The 16,162-nt window shown below is 44.8% G+C and overlaps 1 protein-coding gene across 1 annotated transcript in view; it reads right to left on the reverse strand.

The window, feature by feature from the left end:
- The window catches only part of LOC138743782 (VPS10 domain-containing receptor SorCS1-like), an 800,159-nt gene that overhangs the window by 117,192 nt on the left and 666,805 nt on the right, over positions 1 to 16,162 (reverse strand). Inside the window, exons 16-17 of the mRNA XM_069899386.1 lie at positions 15,326 to 15,443; positions 3,938 to 4,071 (exon numbers count right to left, since the gene is read on the reverse strand). Of these exons, the coding sequence (XP_069755487.1) occupies positions 3,938 to 4,071; positions 15,326 to 15,443 (252 nt within the window). The remainder of the gene's footprint in view (positions 1 to 3,937; positions 4,072 to 15,325; positions 15,444 to 16,162) is intronic.

A 16,162-nucleotide genomic window follows, 5' to 3' on the forward strand; every position in this document is an offset into this window, starting at 1 on the left:
AAAATCTGACATCTATGGGGATTGGTAGATGCTGGACAAGTGAATTTTCTGGTTGCTTGAGATTGCGTGTTGCATGATTGGTGAACTAACAGCGAGACGTGCCAATTTTAAGCCTGTATTTTTTACCTATATATTTTCTGCAATTTACATTGCCGGTTGCTTGAGGCTGTCGGATGCTTGAATTCCGGATAACAGGTGTTTTACTGTATATCCAATGAGTAGGTCTCCACAGCCATCAACACCAATGAATTTCACAGATTCACTATCCTCTGGGTAAAGAAATTCCTCCACATCTCTGTTCTAAGGGGATTACTTTGCATTCTGAGATTGAGCCCTCTGGTCCCAGACTCCCCCACCATAGGAAGGATCCTCACCATCCAGAAGTTCTGTGAATCTGCCAACTCTCAAGCCACTGATTTCCATGCATTACACTTTTCCAGCACAGTCTGTGCTGTACCTTGATACCAAATTCAAAAAAGTCAAGAATACAGAAAGGTGGCATCACAGTTAGCGCCACGCTGTTACAGCGCCAGTGACCCGGGTTCAAATCTGCCACTGTCTCTAAGGAGTTTGTACATTCTCCTCATATCTGTATGGTTTCCTCAACATGCCTCGGTTTCGTCCCACATTCTAAAGACATATGGAGCTAGGAGGTCAATTTCTGGCCCATGAACCAGCGTTGCCCAAATACTCCAATTAACCTACAACCCCGTATGTTTTGAAAGGCGAGAGGAGATTGGAGCACCCAAGCAAAAACCCATGCAGACATGTGAGAATGTACAATCTCTCTACAAACAGTAGCAGATTAAAACCTGGATCACTGGCACTGCTATAATGTTGAGTTAACTGCTATGGTAACCATGTCAGCAGTAGGGCCTGTTTCGTTCCTCTCTGCAGAGACTTGAGTGCAGAATTCTAGGTCAGTGATCCAGTGTTGAACTGAGTCAATGCGACGTTGTAAGAGGTGTAATCTTTTACAACAACCCCCATGCTGGAGCTTCAATTAGATGGAGGTAAAGGGGCAGTGAAGGGCTGAGCAGATAACCGGCCGGCCCTGCCAGCAGTTATTCCTCAGTCATCAATGTAATGCTCATCCGTGGTTGTCAGTTTCCCTGCATTAAAATGAGACCCCAATCCTTAAGCACAGGGACTCACAAACAAAGTGTGGGAAAGAGGCAGCAAATTGAAATTAACAAGCAAGCTTAACTCTTCCTGCGTGGAACGCATCGTGGCCTGGCATGGGGGCACCATACTTCTGAGCAGAAAGCCCTGCAAAGGATAGTGGACAGAGGCAAAACTCTCCCCGACATCCATAACATCTACATGGAGTGCTGCCGTCAGAGAGCAGCAACGATCATCAAGGAGCCACATCACTGTACCTGCTCTGTTCTCACTGCTACCGTCAGGAAAAGGGTGTAGGGGCCAGAAGACTCGTATCACCAGGTTCAGGAACAGCTGCTCCCCCTCCATCGTCAGACTCCTCAACAACAAACTCAATCAGGGACTCATTTAAGGAATCTTACATTGCACATTATTTATTACTGAATATATTTTTCTGTATTTGCTCAGTTTGTTTACATTTTTGTTTCCACATCTCTTGTTTCTCGAGTAGTTTCAGCAAACCAACAAGAAATTTTACCTATCCCACCGGAACAAGAATCTCAGGTTTACATGCGATGTCATGAACAAATTTGAACTTTAAACATCAGAAACAATAGTTTTGCATAATTAAACAATACATTACTTGTCATTCTTTTGATCCACTATTCATTTTCTGAGGTTAGATTATGGCAGTCATACCTGCACTGCAGCAGAGATCAGGCTTCCAACTGATTGTAAAGAGTTATGGGAAATTCTATACCAATAAACCAATTGTTAAGGGTGCATTTCCGATAAACTGTCTGCTGCACACAAGCCTTTGGGAAATGCAGGTTTTAAAAAAAATTGCCTCCCAGAGAAGAGATGTAACAGAAGAAAGCATTTCACCTTCGGCTCTTCCCATGGTTGAGTGAGGATCCCTGATGGTGCTGCAGGAATTTCCCATTTAACCATTTCTGGGGATAAACCAAGGATGCTGAACAGCTTTGCAACACAGAAGCCGGCCTTTACATCGTTTCGATACAGGGGAACCTTGGCAGTTTGGTAAAGTGGTGGCACACCACAAAGGCAAAGAGACTCAGCTGGGTGAAATGTGATCCTTGTCCCCCTGAACACTTCAGGGACACCCCACACCAGGCTTCTCAAAGTGATGTCTTGGCAACATCTTCCCCTAATCCATTGGCAGGATAAGCAAAGTTCACATTTATTGTCAGGGTACCTGGATAATATCACATACAACCATGAGATTCTTTTTCCTGGGAGCCAGGCAGAATTTTGAATTACTGGTAACCCTAAACTGTACTCAAGAAGAAAGAAATATAAACAAACTGACTGTGAAAATGCAGAAATATAAATATTCAATAATAAATAATAAGTAAAGCAAGAGTCTTTAAATGAGTCCCTGATTGAGTCTGTTGTTTAGGAGTCTGATGGTGGAGGGGTAGCATCTGTTTCTGAACCTCATGGTATGAGGCAAGTGGCCCCTATACCTTTCTTGGTGGCAGCAGTGAGAACAGTGCATGTCCTGGGTGGTATGGGTCCTTGATAATTTATGCTGCTTTCCAACAGGAACTTTCCATGTGGATGTTCTCAGTGCTGGGGAGAGTTTGCCTATGATGTACTGGGCTCTGTCCACTACCTCTTGCAGGGCTTTCCACTCAGAGGTATTGGTGCCCTCACACCATGCTGTGATGCAGCCTGTGACATCCATTGGCAGGATAAGCAATCCACCAGGACTGTCCTCTCCCAGACAGCAAGCCACTCATCACTCTGTTTGCCCCACATGTTGAGCCACATCTTTTGCATCCTTGACACCAAACTCCTGAAATGCCATTCAAGGCCTGAAAGAGGTAACCAGGGGCTAGAATCAGACAAGTCAAGGAAGTTCTCAAACCATCTGCACCTTTGCATGAGAATCAAATTTGAGAAAGAATGTCTAGGAGGGCAGTGAGAACTTCAAGACACTGCCAACAGCATGTGGTAGTCCATGTTCAAAGGCCAATGGGACACACTTTCTAAACTGCCCCCTGCTTCTTGCATTCAAGGTGCTGAGGTGGAGATGGTGGACAGCTTCAAGTTCTCAGGAGCCGTATCACCAACATGTCTGACTTGTTTGATATTACAAACCAGAAAACACACCAAGGGGCGGCCTTCTCAGAATCGCAAGAAAATGCAACGTGAGCCTGAGGCCATTTTAAACCAATGTTTTGTAGATGCCTTGTAGAAAGTGTTCTGTCCAGATGTATCACATCTTGATATGGGAACAGCTCTGCCCAATGCCACAATAAACTGCAGAGAGCTGTGAATGCAGTTCAGACCATCAGGCGAGTCAAATTTCCCTCCTCCAACCTAGTCTGCACCTCCCACTGCCTTGGGCAAGCTGCCAACATATTAAAAAAGCCAGCCCACCACGGTCACACTCTCTTCCCTTTCCCTTCATTAAGACAGAAGATAAATGAGCTTGAAACACAGATCCTTTCCTGCTGCTATCACACTCTTAAATGGACCTCCCACTGGAAAATGTTGATAGCCTTGCATCGTTTGTTACTGTTTTCTCTATATGACTTATTGTACAACGCTGGACATTGTTATTATTGTATTACCCGCTGTGCGAGCTGACTCATCTTGATAGCATGCAAAACTAAGCACTTAACCGTATCTTGATACAGATGACAATTAAACCATTCAAATCAATTTATTTCGAAGACCTCCTGAACCACCTGTGGAAGGGTCTATGGGCCCAATGTTGAGTTCATCGCTTATCTTCAAATACACAGTGGATGCAAATTATTCTCAGACTGACAAGGAGAAGATGTGAAATGCCAACATGGGCACTTACCACTCAAAGTCTTTGTCTGTGCAATTGCAAGGCATGGATGTCACCACTTCTCTGTACTTCTTTCCCAAAATGCATTGCGTTGATGGGCGACGTCTCTTGTATATTCGCGTTTCTCCCATGATGCAAGGCTCTCCCTTCAAGGAAACCATACTTGTAAGAAATAAGGACTCAGAATAATCAACAGTTTGATGAGTGTTCTAAGTCGTCTGGAGTTTGACAGCACCATAGAGTTTTAAATTCTGGTACCATTGATAACAGTAGGTTCGGAAAATGAAGTTTAGTTTAAAAATGCCATTGTAATGTGGCATCATGACCCAAATGCTTGGATTGTCGAAACTCATTAAAAATATGAAGATGTTGGTCTGACAGAACACTATTAAGTGTAGCTAATAATGATGACTTAGTGCAGATGATCATTTCTTAGTTTCTTCTCTTCTACCCTCCAACCTGTATGTACCTATGACCTCACCTGTTAACCTGTGGTCATTCTCCTGCCCCTTCCTCATTTTCACTACTTCCCCCCACAACCCCCAGCTTCTATTTTTTCAGGCACCTACTTGTTTATTTGCGCATACCTTGATGAAGATCCCAGGCCCAAACTGTTTGTTACCCTTCACTTCTTACGGATGCTGAGTGACCTGCTGAGTATCTCCAACACTCGACCCCACTACATGTGGACTTTACTGTTTAACTCACATCATTGTTTTCCCCCATTCATTCACAGAGTTTCAACCTCATTGTTAGAGACTGAGGTCTGAAAGCAATTTTTCTTCTTGCCAACTGGTACCATATTATTACTGGATCAATTAAAACTGTGGGAGACACAAGACATAAGACATAGGAGCAGAATGAGGCTATTTGGCCCATCGAGTCTACCCACCATTCAAATCATGACCGACGACAATCCCATTCTCTCCATAAAAGTTTGACACCTTATTAAAGAAGAACTTACCAACTTTCACTTTAAATATATCCAATGACTTGCCTCCCAGCCATTATAAGGCACTGAACACCATAGATTCACCACCCTTTGGCTGAAAATATTTCTCCTCATCTCTGTTCCAAAGTGATGTCCTTTTATCTGCTGCTGTGCCCTCTGGACCTAGACTCTCCCACAACTGGAAGCATTTGCTCCATACCCACTCTATCCAGCCCTTTTAAGATGATATATATTTTATTTAAAGAAAAAAGTTACTTAGGATGGGGCTAAGTAATCGAAAGAAAATCTCTGAGGATCACGAAAGTCTGCAGGTGCAGACTGTGTAGTAAAAGCACACAGGAATGCTGGAGGAACTCAGCCGGTCTCCCATAGGAGGTAAAGATATATTACTAATGTTTCAGGCCTGAGCCCTTCTTCAAGGAATAAGCAAAGAACAAGAAGGCGTCAGAAGACTAAAGAATGGGAGAGGATGGAGTCCAGACCAATAAAAGGTGTTAATTGGATATGATAGGAGGAAAGGTGAGGATTGATTTTGGCTCCGTGAATGGAGATAGAGATAAAAAGAGAGAACAAGAGAGAGAATATGCAGTTAACTGGGATTCACTCATAAGGTGTTGTGCTGATGGCTGGCCACGCCTCCCAGCTTCAACCCCATCTGCTCACATATAACCCTGGGTCCCACCTAAACCTAGAACCCTTCTGAAGACCCAAGTTAATAAAAGTATTTGTTCTCCCTCCCGTCGTGAGAGCTTTTATTCACGCTACAATTTTATTAGCTTGTTCCCTAATGATGGAAGCGCAAGTTAAGCCTGGTTTGTTACTGATAGACCCTCTGTCCCCCAACGCGGCTGAGGAGTTCACATACTGGCTAGACTGCTTCCAGGCCTATCTGAACATGACCAGAGACATCTTCCACACCGATGAACTCAGGAGGTCCGCACTCATTTCGAGAGTAGGAATGTAAGAGTATCCAGTTATCAGGGACTGCTCTACATATAACGTTGCTATCGTGGCGTTGAAGGCTAGGTACCTGAAGTTGCAGAACAAGGTCCTAGCAAGGCTCCAACTCGGTCTATGTCAACAGCGGCTAGGAGACCCAAGGGGTCCTAGGCCCCCCCCCCCTCCCAGTGCTAAGGCATTCCACCAAGATCTCCAGACCGCTTAAATCTGTAAATTTGTAAATAACCGTATTTTTTAACCACTTGTTTCTGAACCTATGTTCTCTATCTTCATTCACAGATCCTAAATTCTACAGGAAGGGGTGAATGCAGTAAATTGGGATTCACTGGTAGGGTGTTGTGCTGATGGCTGACCTTGCCTCCCAGCTCTGCCCCCATCTGCTCACATACAAGCCTGGTTTGCCACCTAAACCTAGAACTCTTCTGAAGACTACTGTGAGACTCTACCCTTAGTTACAAGCTAATAAAAGTGTTTGTTCTCCCTCCATTCCTGAGAGCTTTTATTCATGCTACAGAATGCAAGAGAGAACGCAAGAGGTGACGGGGGAAGAAAGAGGGATGGGTTTAACAGAAACCAGAGAAGTCGATGTTAATGCCATCTGTTTGGAGGATGTCCAGATGGAAGATGCAGTGTTGTTCCTCCAATAGGAAAATCTCCGTTCCCTTGAACAAAGTTAAAGGAGGTTGTTCTTTTCTTCAGTACTGGTGTGATGGAGGTCTTCTTAAAGGAAGTGGGGACTATGTCCGCCAGTGGGTCTGTGCAGGACATGCCAGATGTGATCTTCTATTAGGACACAAGCTTGGTCCGGTATCATCACTTGGGTTCCCTAACAGCCTTGCAGATCCCCTACTTAGATTTCTCATTGAGGGCCAGAACTTCCGACTCGAATGCCTTCAGCAGAGAGTTGACTTCCCGGTTAATCCATATTTTCTGATTGGGGAATACCTTGATCATCTTTAAAATTCAAATTTAGAAACAGTCCCTTTCGGACCACAAGCCTGTTCTGCTCAAACACCCCTTTTCTTTTTCTTCTTTGGCTTGGCTTCGCGGACGAAGATTTATGGAGGGGGTAAAAAGTCCACGTCAGCTGCAGGCTCGTTTGTGGCTGACAAGTCCGATGTGGGACAGGCAGACACGATTGCAGCGGTTGCAGGGGAAAATTGGTTGGTTGGGGTTGGGTGTTGGGTTTTTCCTCCTTTGCTTTTTGTCAGTGAGGTAGGCTCTGCAGTCTTCTTCAAAGGAGGTTGCTGCCCGCCAAACTGTGAGGCGCCAAGATGCACGGTTTGAGGCGTTATCAGCCCACTGGCGGTGGTCAATGTGGCAGGCACCAAGAGATTTCTTTAGGCAGTCCTTGTACCTTTTCTTTGGTGCACCTCTGTCACGGTGGCCAGTGGAGAGCTCGCCATATAACACGATCTTGGGAAGGCGATGGTCCTCCATTCTGGAGACGTGACCCATCCAGCGCAGCTGGATCTTCAGCAGCGTGGACTCGATGCTGTCGACCTCTGCCATCTCGAGTACTTCGACGTTAGGGATGTAAGCGCTCCAATGGATGTTGAGGATGGAGCGGAGACAACGCTGGTGGAAGCGTTCTAGGAGCCGTAGGTGGTGCCGGTAGAGGACCCATGATTCGGAGCCGAACAGGAGTGTGGGTATGACAACGGCTCTGTATACGCTTATCTTTGTGAGGTTTTTCAGTTGGTTGTTTTTCCAGACTCTTTTGTGTAGTCTTCCAAAGGCGCTATTTGCCTTGGTGAGTCTGTTGTCTATCTCATTGTCGATCCTTGCATCTGATGAAATGGTGCAGCCGAGATAGGTAAACTGGTTGACCGTTTTGAGTTTTGTGTGCCCGATGGAGATGTGGGGGGGCTGGTAATCATGGTGGGGAGCTGGCTGATGGAGGACCTCAGTTTTCTTCAGGCTGACTTCCAGGCCAAACATTTTGGCAGTTTCCGCAAAGCAGGACGTCAAGCCCACAAACCACCACTCCGCCTCCCCCCTCCCCATATGTTTTTGGAGGGTGCGAGGAAACTGGAGCACCCAGAGGAAGCCCACATAGACATGAGGAGAATGTACAAACGTTGCGGACAGCGCAGGATTCAAACTCAGGATGTTGGTGCTGCAATGGTGTTGCACTAACTACTAAGCTAACCCTACCACCCTTCATGGTCATTTGTCCCATGTGTCCCATGTGTGATAACAAGTTAGCACCCAGGATTAAACACAGAAGTAGCTCCTTTATGGGAGAGAAAAGTGAAATGTTATCAGGGTTTAAAAAAAGAATGGGAATTTAAAGCAGCGTTATGAGATTTTGGGTCAACGTTTCCATTGCCTTTTCAGCCTGAGGTGAGTCCAAATCTTCAAGTGGCTGCCAGAAATAATTGTAACCAAAAAAGGTAAAACCTTTGAAACAAGCAAAGCGGAGCAGACTTTAAAACTCCTCTTACTCACCTAGTTAATTATTTCCTTCAATTTAGCACTCAATAATTCAAGTATTTTCTCACATGGGAGGTTTTGCCAGAGAAAAAAAAAGAATTGAACCAAAGATCAGGTGATTAAAATCTAATACCTCACTGCTCTCTATACTCAGCTTGAAGGAAACAAAAAGTGAATGGCTGCAGGAAGGAACGATTTTGTGTCTAGCAACCCAAGTACAGGAGCTTCAGAATGACAAGACACGGGTAACAACTCGCCCTCTCCCTCTCTCCCGCAGTTCCTGATGTGCTGAGCCATTGATCACAGCCACATAAAAGCGTCCAGCAAGGAAAGAAAAATCAAAGCAGCATCTATTTGAGGCTGCTTGCACTGCACTTTCCCGCAAGGAGATTAAAGAACAACTGCTCAGAGTTAAGAAGCAGCAAGCTACCTGCTGCTCACCCAAGACGTGGTGATAGTGAATCGGGGGCAGAATATCAGAGGAGAAGAGAGAAAAAAACAGGCACTGTAGAAAATGTGGGAGTTAATACATGGGACTCTATTTTGAACTACATGAGACTCCAGACATTCTTAGCCTTTCATAATATATACTCTGGACTGGGTCCATGGATAAACTACAGTACGAACACTAGTGCAACCGCTTGGTGGTTGGGTATAAAAACAATCCCTGAAAATGGGGACAGGAAGTATATATGCTTGTTGGTAGACCCCAAAAACAGGGACACTGAGTTCAATAAGATAACCCCGAGGTAAAAAAACAAATCACTGCCGGAGAGGTCAAGTCATGATCAGATATTCAGCCAATAGAACCCTTGATATTCACAATGTTTTACAAATATCATTGGTTGAGCAATTGGATTAGGGATTGGTGACGTGCAAATATTTGAACCTGTCATAAAAATCCAGTGTCAAGAATGATGAATATGAAACTGCTAAACTGTTAACGTCCTTACCCAGTCTGGTCTATGTGTAACCCAGCAATAATGTGGTCACTTTGAATTGACCTGAACTCCTCATTTCAGGCATGCTCGATACTTTTTAAGATTTTTAGACATAGATACAGCCTGGTAACAGAGCCTTCTGGCCCATGAGCCCATGCCACCCAATTGGCCTACAAACCCTGTATGCCTTGAAAGGCAGGAGAAAACCGGAGCACCTGGAGGAAACCCGAACAGACGTGGGGGAAATGTACAACACCCTACAGACAATATCGGATTCAAATCCGGGTCAATGGCGTCGCAACAGCCTTGGGCTAACCGTCCCGCCCTGGCATATGTTTTGAGACTATCTGTCTCCATACCAACTGAAGCAGCTATATATTCTAGATTCCAAACATCCTGAGTGAAAAATTTCTTCCTCAGGTCTCCTTTTACCCCTTACCCTAAGCCTTCTACCCACTAATTTTAGAAACCTCTTCTGCAGTGCAAAGGTTCCATTTATTGAATGTAATACTATATTTAGAATGTAGCATGCAAGAAATTCTTTAACTTTTGTCTACCTTCTTGTACTTCTGTACACCTTTATCCAGTCCTGTTTCAAATTTGTTTATTGTCACGTATCAAGGCACGTGAGAGTGTTTCTTTTGCAAGCAGTACAGGTGGTCAAACCATACATTTTTTTTTCTGCCTCTCCATCCCATAGGACAATGATGGTTCCTTTCAGTCAGTTTGTGGGGTTTGATACGAGGATACCCCACTCTGCAGAAAGGAGCAGCATGTGCATGAATGGATTTTGGTGAGTAGGGGGTTTGCACAGGTCCAGACCCACCCTCTCGATGTCCCCGCCCAGATCCAGCGGGATGGTGAGGTCCAAAACGGCTGGGGGTAGTTCTGTTGCAGTGAATGGCCAGACCAAGCTTCAATGAAAGGGATGCCCTTTCCGCGCTTCTCGGCATGTGTTTGCTTGATGACCATTGACCCTTCAAGGGGATTCGCCTGTCCTTTGACAGGTCTTGTTTTTTTCATCCTGCAGGGCATCTAGCCACCCTCCCCACCAAGCAAGTCTGGCGGGGGAGCCAGTTTAGTCACTGACCACTCCGCCATGCGACACGTAGTGCTGCGTTACATAGTACCAGTCGCTCTCAGTCGAGTGACCTGACACTCATACATCGTACATCAGTTAAAAACATAGCACAGTGCAGAGTTACAGGGAAACATATGCTTCCTCTGCTTCTAACCCAGCTAATCCAATCTCTCATCCCCACAATCATTCTCGTAACTAATGAATTAAATTTAATTAAGAATAGTTGATGGAGACCGTTCAATCCATCTTCTTCATCCTTGAAAACCTTCATTGTCCCTATAATATTGTCCCTGCTGACATTGGAATGAACATCAGAGTCTTTAGCCCATTCGTGAGATATTTCTGGAATTTTGACCTTCTTTATTTTTTTGGTGGGGTAACATAAAGGGGTGAAGGAGAATATCATGGAGCAGTTGCTGATTTGCAGTATTTGGGGACAGGGACTTCTTTGTTCTGCAGTGTGCTTGACAGAGTAACATCTAGAGAAAAGAGGGCCTTTTGTGGAACTTGATCTATAGATACTGGGAAGTGGGATAAACAGTTTTTCATTCTGCTCAATACTTGAAGGGCTCAGGTCAAAACAGCGGCAATATATCTTTGTCTTCTATGGATGATGAAAAGACCAGCTTAGTTCCTCCAGCATTTGGGGGTGTTTTTTACAACAATCACAGCATCTTCAATCTTTCATGTTTCACTCAATTCTTCTAAGGTATCTCTTAACCCTTCTGCAGAAATGTTGGCGAATGTAGGAGGAATTGAGTGAGAGAGAGAGAGATCAATGACCTTGGTTTATGTATTGGGATTCAGCTAATTTTTTTGTCTCTGAAGCAGAATGGAAGATCAATAGAAAGTCAGGCCCAGGAATTAGGTCCTGCTTCAAGAGGGCAGGTTTAGTGATGTACATGCAACGATCTAACAGATGGGACCCTGTCCACTTAAATCTAAACCAAACTAGTATCTGAGGAGCTCAATTAGCTAACTGGGCATCTGCTGTGGTTTTTAAAAAAAATTTAGACATAACTGCATGGTAATAGGCCTATTCGAACCCATGTCGCCCAATTACACCCAATTGACCAGCAGCCCCAAGTAGCTTTAGACTGATGGGAGGAAAATGGAGCACCCAGAGGAAACCCACACAGATACAGGGAGAATTGTACAAACTCCTTGCAGACAGCACTGGCCACTGGCACTGTAATAGCATTGCACTAACCACTACACTAACCATGCCATTCCTTTGGGTAAGGGTTTTTTAAAACCAAAAGTAGACTTTATTCACAATAAATTATTTATAAAAGTAGAGCCATTCAAAGTCTCTTCCTGCCCTTAATTTCATATTCATACATTTCCAACACTGTACATTTTCACATTGATTTCTATTTACACTATTGCCACCACTGTGGCATCTTATTGTTACTCCCCTTTCCGTTGTATAAGGGACTTCCCCTTGGTCTCAGCCCCTCAATGCTTGGTAATGGAAGGATTCAGGGCTGTCCTCCTTCCCCACAACACCCTCGCGTTGGCTGCGCCAAGCCTCAGTGCATCCCTCAGCACGTATTTTTTACAACCTGGAAGGATTGCAAATTAATTGCATTCAGCCTAACCCTAGGAACCTGGGCGACATTTCCTCAGGAATTGTTCTCCCAGAATCCTGAGACAATTTGCTAGCTGTCAGGCAGCTCACCAGTCCTTTCAAGTCTGCATCAGCGAAGCATCACAGAGGGTGACAGGAATGGAGAACTCAGTGCTGGAAGTCAGAATAAAACCTGGGTCACGGAGGCTGTGAAGCAACTTCAGTCACCCTGTCTCCTATCAGATCCGAGATCACAAGAGCAGAGACCATCACTGAGAAAACAGAGGAAGACTTAATTTAACATCCCCACCCCCTCAATCCTGTTCGGTCATTCAGTGAGATTATGGATTATCTGTCACCTAACTCTATATATTTGCTTTTCTTCCACAATGCTTGGTAGGAGCAGAATTAGGCCATTCAGTACATCAAGTCTGCTCTGTCATTCAAATAATGTATTTTTCCCTCTCAACCCCATTCTCCTGCCTTCCTCCCATAAATTTGACACCCTTATTAATCAGGGGCCTATCAATTTTTGCTTTAAATATGCCCAATGATGTTCTCCACAGTTGTAAAATTCTATGGGTTCACCAGCCTCTGGCTGAAGAAATCTCTCCTCACCTCTGTTCCAAAGGGATATCCTTTTATTGTGCACTGTCCCTTCTGGTCCAAGACTCTCCTGCTACTGGAAACATCTTCTCCAAGTCCACTTTATACAGCCCTTTCAACGATTGGTATTGTGGTAAATCACTGTTACGCTATGATTGGCTGATGCCGCTGGACAAGCCTCCCGAGACCAATCGTACCCATAGCCCTTTGCGTGCTCCCCCTTCCACTCTGCCTTGATCAGCCAATGAGGTTGATGGCTGTTACAGTCTATGGTTAATAAAAGCCTGTCAGTTCCACAACTTCAGTCTTTCGTGATTATTGATGATGCATCAGGTATATTTCAAAGCGATCCTCCCTCGAAACGTCAGTGAGTACAAGCTCAGAGCCATCAAATGCCCCATATACATTAATCCTCTCATCTCCTGGGATAAATTTCCTTTTGACCTTCTTCAGCACAGGCACATCCTTCCCAAAACCCTCCCCATATCGGGCCCAAAACTATTCACATTACTCCAAATGTGGTTTCACCAACACCTTACAACGCCTCAGCTGCTTTTATATTCCAGTCCTCTCAAAATGAATACTAACATTGCATTTTCCTTCCTTACTACTGATTCAACCTGCAAGCTAACCTTTAGAGAACCCTCCACTACGTTATCAATGAGGCAGACCCATTTTTCCGGAGTCCATTTGTGTTAGGGGCTTCCAAGTTACTTTGGCCTCTGTGCAGGGAAACCATCACCTGCCTCATTAAAGGCCAGGCTTTTAAATCTTGCTTCCAGTTCTAGGATATACATGCCACAGAGATTTTCCAAGACACAGAGAAAAATAAATGGGGGAGTGATCGAGCTCTTCAATGCTGGCATCCATTGTGTTTGGGTAGGTGGCAGCAGGTCTCCCTCTCAATGATATTAAGGGGTGGGTGATAAATGCTGGCCAGTGACACCTCATCATAGGTGGAGACAATCTCTTTGATGTCAAGCTCTGTTAATTTCAGTTTGGTTCTGGTAAAAGGTCTCAGCCTTAGACAAGCTTGAATACATGCACTTCCAGATTCAAGGGTAGTTTTCTTTGGTTAACAACTCTTGAACAGATCTCCTATTATTACAAGATGATGCTTTGGAACGATTAACTGTACCTTTCTGTTTAACCCTGCAGTCTGAACTTTTGTCTTGTGAGACACTGCACCAAAGTTTTACCTTATTGTAACACCATGTCTTATTCTTTCACCACCTGTTGTACTATGGATAGATTGACTAGATAGCACACAAAACAAATGTTTTCACAGTATCTCAGTACATGACAATAAGCAAATTAAATTCGCAAATCAACTCAAGATTCATTAAAAAAATTATAATAATACACTTAAACATACAGCATGGTTACAAGCCCTCTGGCCCATGAGCCCGTGCGCCTAAATACCCCAATTAGTCCAACCCCCATACATTTTGAAGGAGCACCCAAAGGAAACCCACACAGACACAGGGAGAAGTAACAAACTCCTTACAGATAGCATCGGATTCGACCCGGGACGCTGACACTGTAATAGCATTCCGCTAACCGCTACGCTCACCGTGCCGCCCTCTAACTGTTTCCCTTTCCTCAAGTGCTGCCGGAACTGCTATGTTTTGCTAGCATTTTGTTTCTGTCAATTTCCTTGCAAGTTGCAGCAGAATATTTGGAAACTTGAAATGCCACGGCAGAGCAGAAGTTATGTGTGGTGGAAGGGCTCTGTGATGTGGAGCTGGTTTAACAAGCAATATGCCTGTCAGTGAGCTGAGCTGTCGCCAAGCATAAAACAGCCAGACTTATTTGATTCCGGTTCAGTGCCGTTTAGATTGACGTCTGCTGTGCATTGACAATGTTGATCTGCTGCAGCACTGATGGACAGTGTTCGGTACCTTGCTGAAATAAATCCCCTTCAATTTTATCCACTGGGGTCTGCCCTGAGTGGCCAGTAATCACCTCCATTAAACATGCACCCGCATCACCCTGTGTTCCAGATGTCGCATCCAGGAGGGATAGTAATTAGACCAGGAATATGAACTGTCAATTCAAAATTAATTATGTTAAAGCTCCAGGCAAAATATGGCATGTGAGACCCATTAAACCAACTGGGATAATTCAATGCAATTAGGTCATGATGGGAAAGATAGGTTATTAGATTCTATGGGCATTACATGCAGTGAGAACAGTGTCTCCCAACTGTTTCCTCTGGTTTTTTCCAACCAATGTACAAGGATAAGTGTGGTTCACGATTTACTGGCTCTCTGGGAGCCACATGCCGACTAATGTGACCCATCCTAAAGAGAAGGGCTAGCTTATTTTGGAGCTGTATCACCCAGCCAGTTACATGGATGATGCTGAAGGCACAACATAAACATTTGGTAAAGGGAGAGATGAGAGGGTGGGAGGGGAGCCAGTGGGAAAGGAAAGAGCTGAGTTGGGAAGGAGATTTAAAGAGGTGCATTTGGGGATGGGGAGAGGAAAGATGTGGAGAGTTTGGTGAAGAAGAGGTGAGGAGATTGAATTGGGTCAGGGAGGATGTATTGAAGAAAAGGAGCTGGGAGAAGTGAGGAGGCAGAAAGAGAGCAGCGAGGAGTTGTGGGATGGCAGGGAGTGCAGAAGAGGGAAAGGTAGGGATGTGTTGGTAAAGGGTGAGAGAAACAAGCGGTGTAATGGTGGGAATGAGCGTTAAGGAAAGAACATTGAAGAGGGGTGGTAGAGGGAAGTATGGATAAAGGAAGAGGGAAGAAGGGAATGGGAAATGGAGAGAACATTTCAGATTGAGTTGGGGTTGGGGCAGCGGGGGGGGGGGGGGTGGTGGAATATGGAAGATGACGTGATCTCTCACCTGACTGTGCAACTTCCAGTCCTGGAAGTCACTTTCCACACACCTCCTGCCGAAGATGGACCTGTAGTCCACCTTAACGAGTTGCCAATCGGAACGATGGCTGAGGTGACCAAATACACTGTCAAAGCCAAAGCAAAGGAAAGGGTTCAACAGGAATCCAAGCCAGTAAGCTTTGCCCTTCTGTTGATCACAATCACAGAATATTTTTTTTCTTTCAAAAGCACCAGGTCATTGTGTACACAGTAAGATCCTGGGAAAGGAATGGCACAAATAAAAGGTGCTAGGACCTTCCCTACCGCACACCCATATCCCTATTTTGCTCATATCCATGTGCCTGTCAAAGAGTTTTTTTTTAATGTCCCTATTATACAAGCCTTCATCACTTCCCCCGATAATGCATTCCAAGCACCCACCACTCTCGCTGTAAAAACTAACCTCTAACATCTTTCCTGATTTAGCCCTGATGGGATTTAACTGGTCGGCCAGAACACTCAATGTACAGGCGGATCCTAATGAGAGAAGTGACCTTATGTTCAGGCCACATTACAAAGGCAGTCCTCTCTGTTTTGATTATGCTACCTTCCTAGGGTTGGTCATGGGTAGAGTGAGGCCAAACCAGGGGTCAACTAGTGTGTCATCTCACACTGTCCAGGTCTCACCCGAGGGAATGTGGGGTGGTGGCAGAGATGACCATCTCAATGATCAAGCCTTCCTGGGAAATGATTCAAGTGTGGGAGCATACTGCTGATAGGAGTGAGAAGGGAAAGGGCAGTAAAATCACCAGGAACGGTGAGAGTGGAAAAGTTTTATTCATAGATGGTGAAGGGAGGGTGGAAA

Source organism: Narcine bancroftii, chromosome 10, assembly GCF_036971445.1.
Source record: "Narcine bancroftii isolate sNarBan1 chromosome 10, sNarBan1.hap1, whole genome shotgun sequence".
NCBI lineage: Eukaryota > Metazoa > Chordata > Chondrichthyes > Torpediniformes > Narcinidae > Narcine > Narcine bancroftii.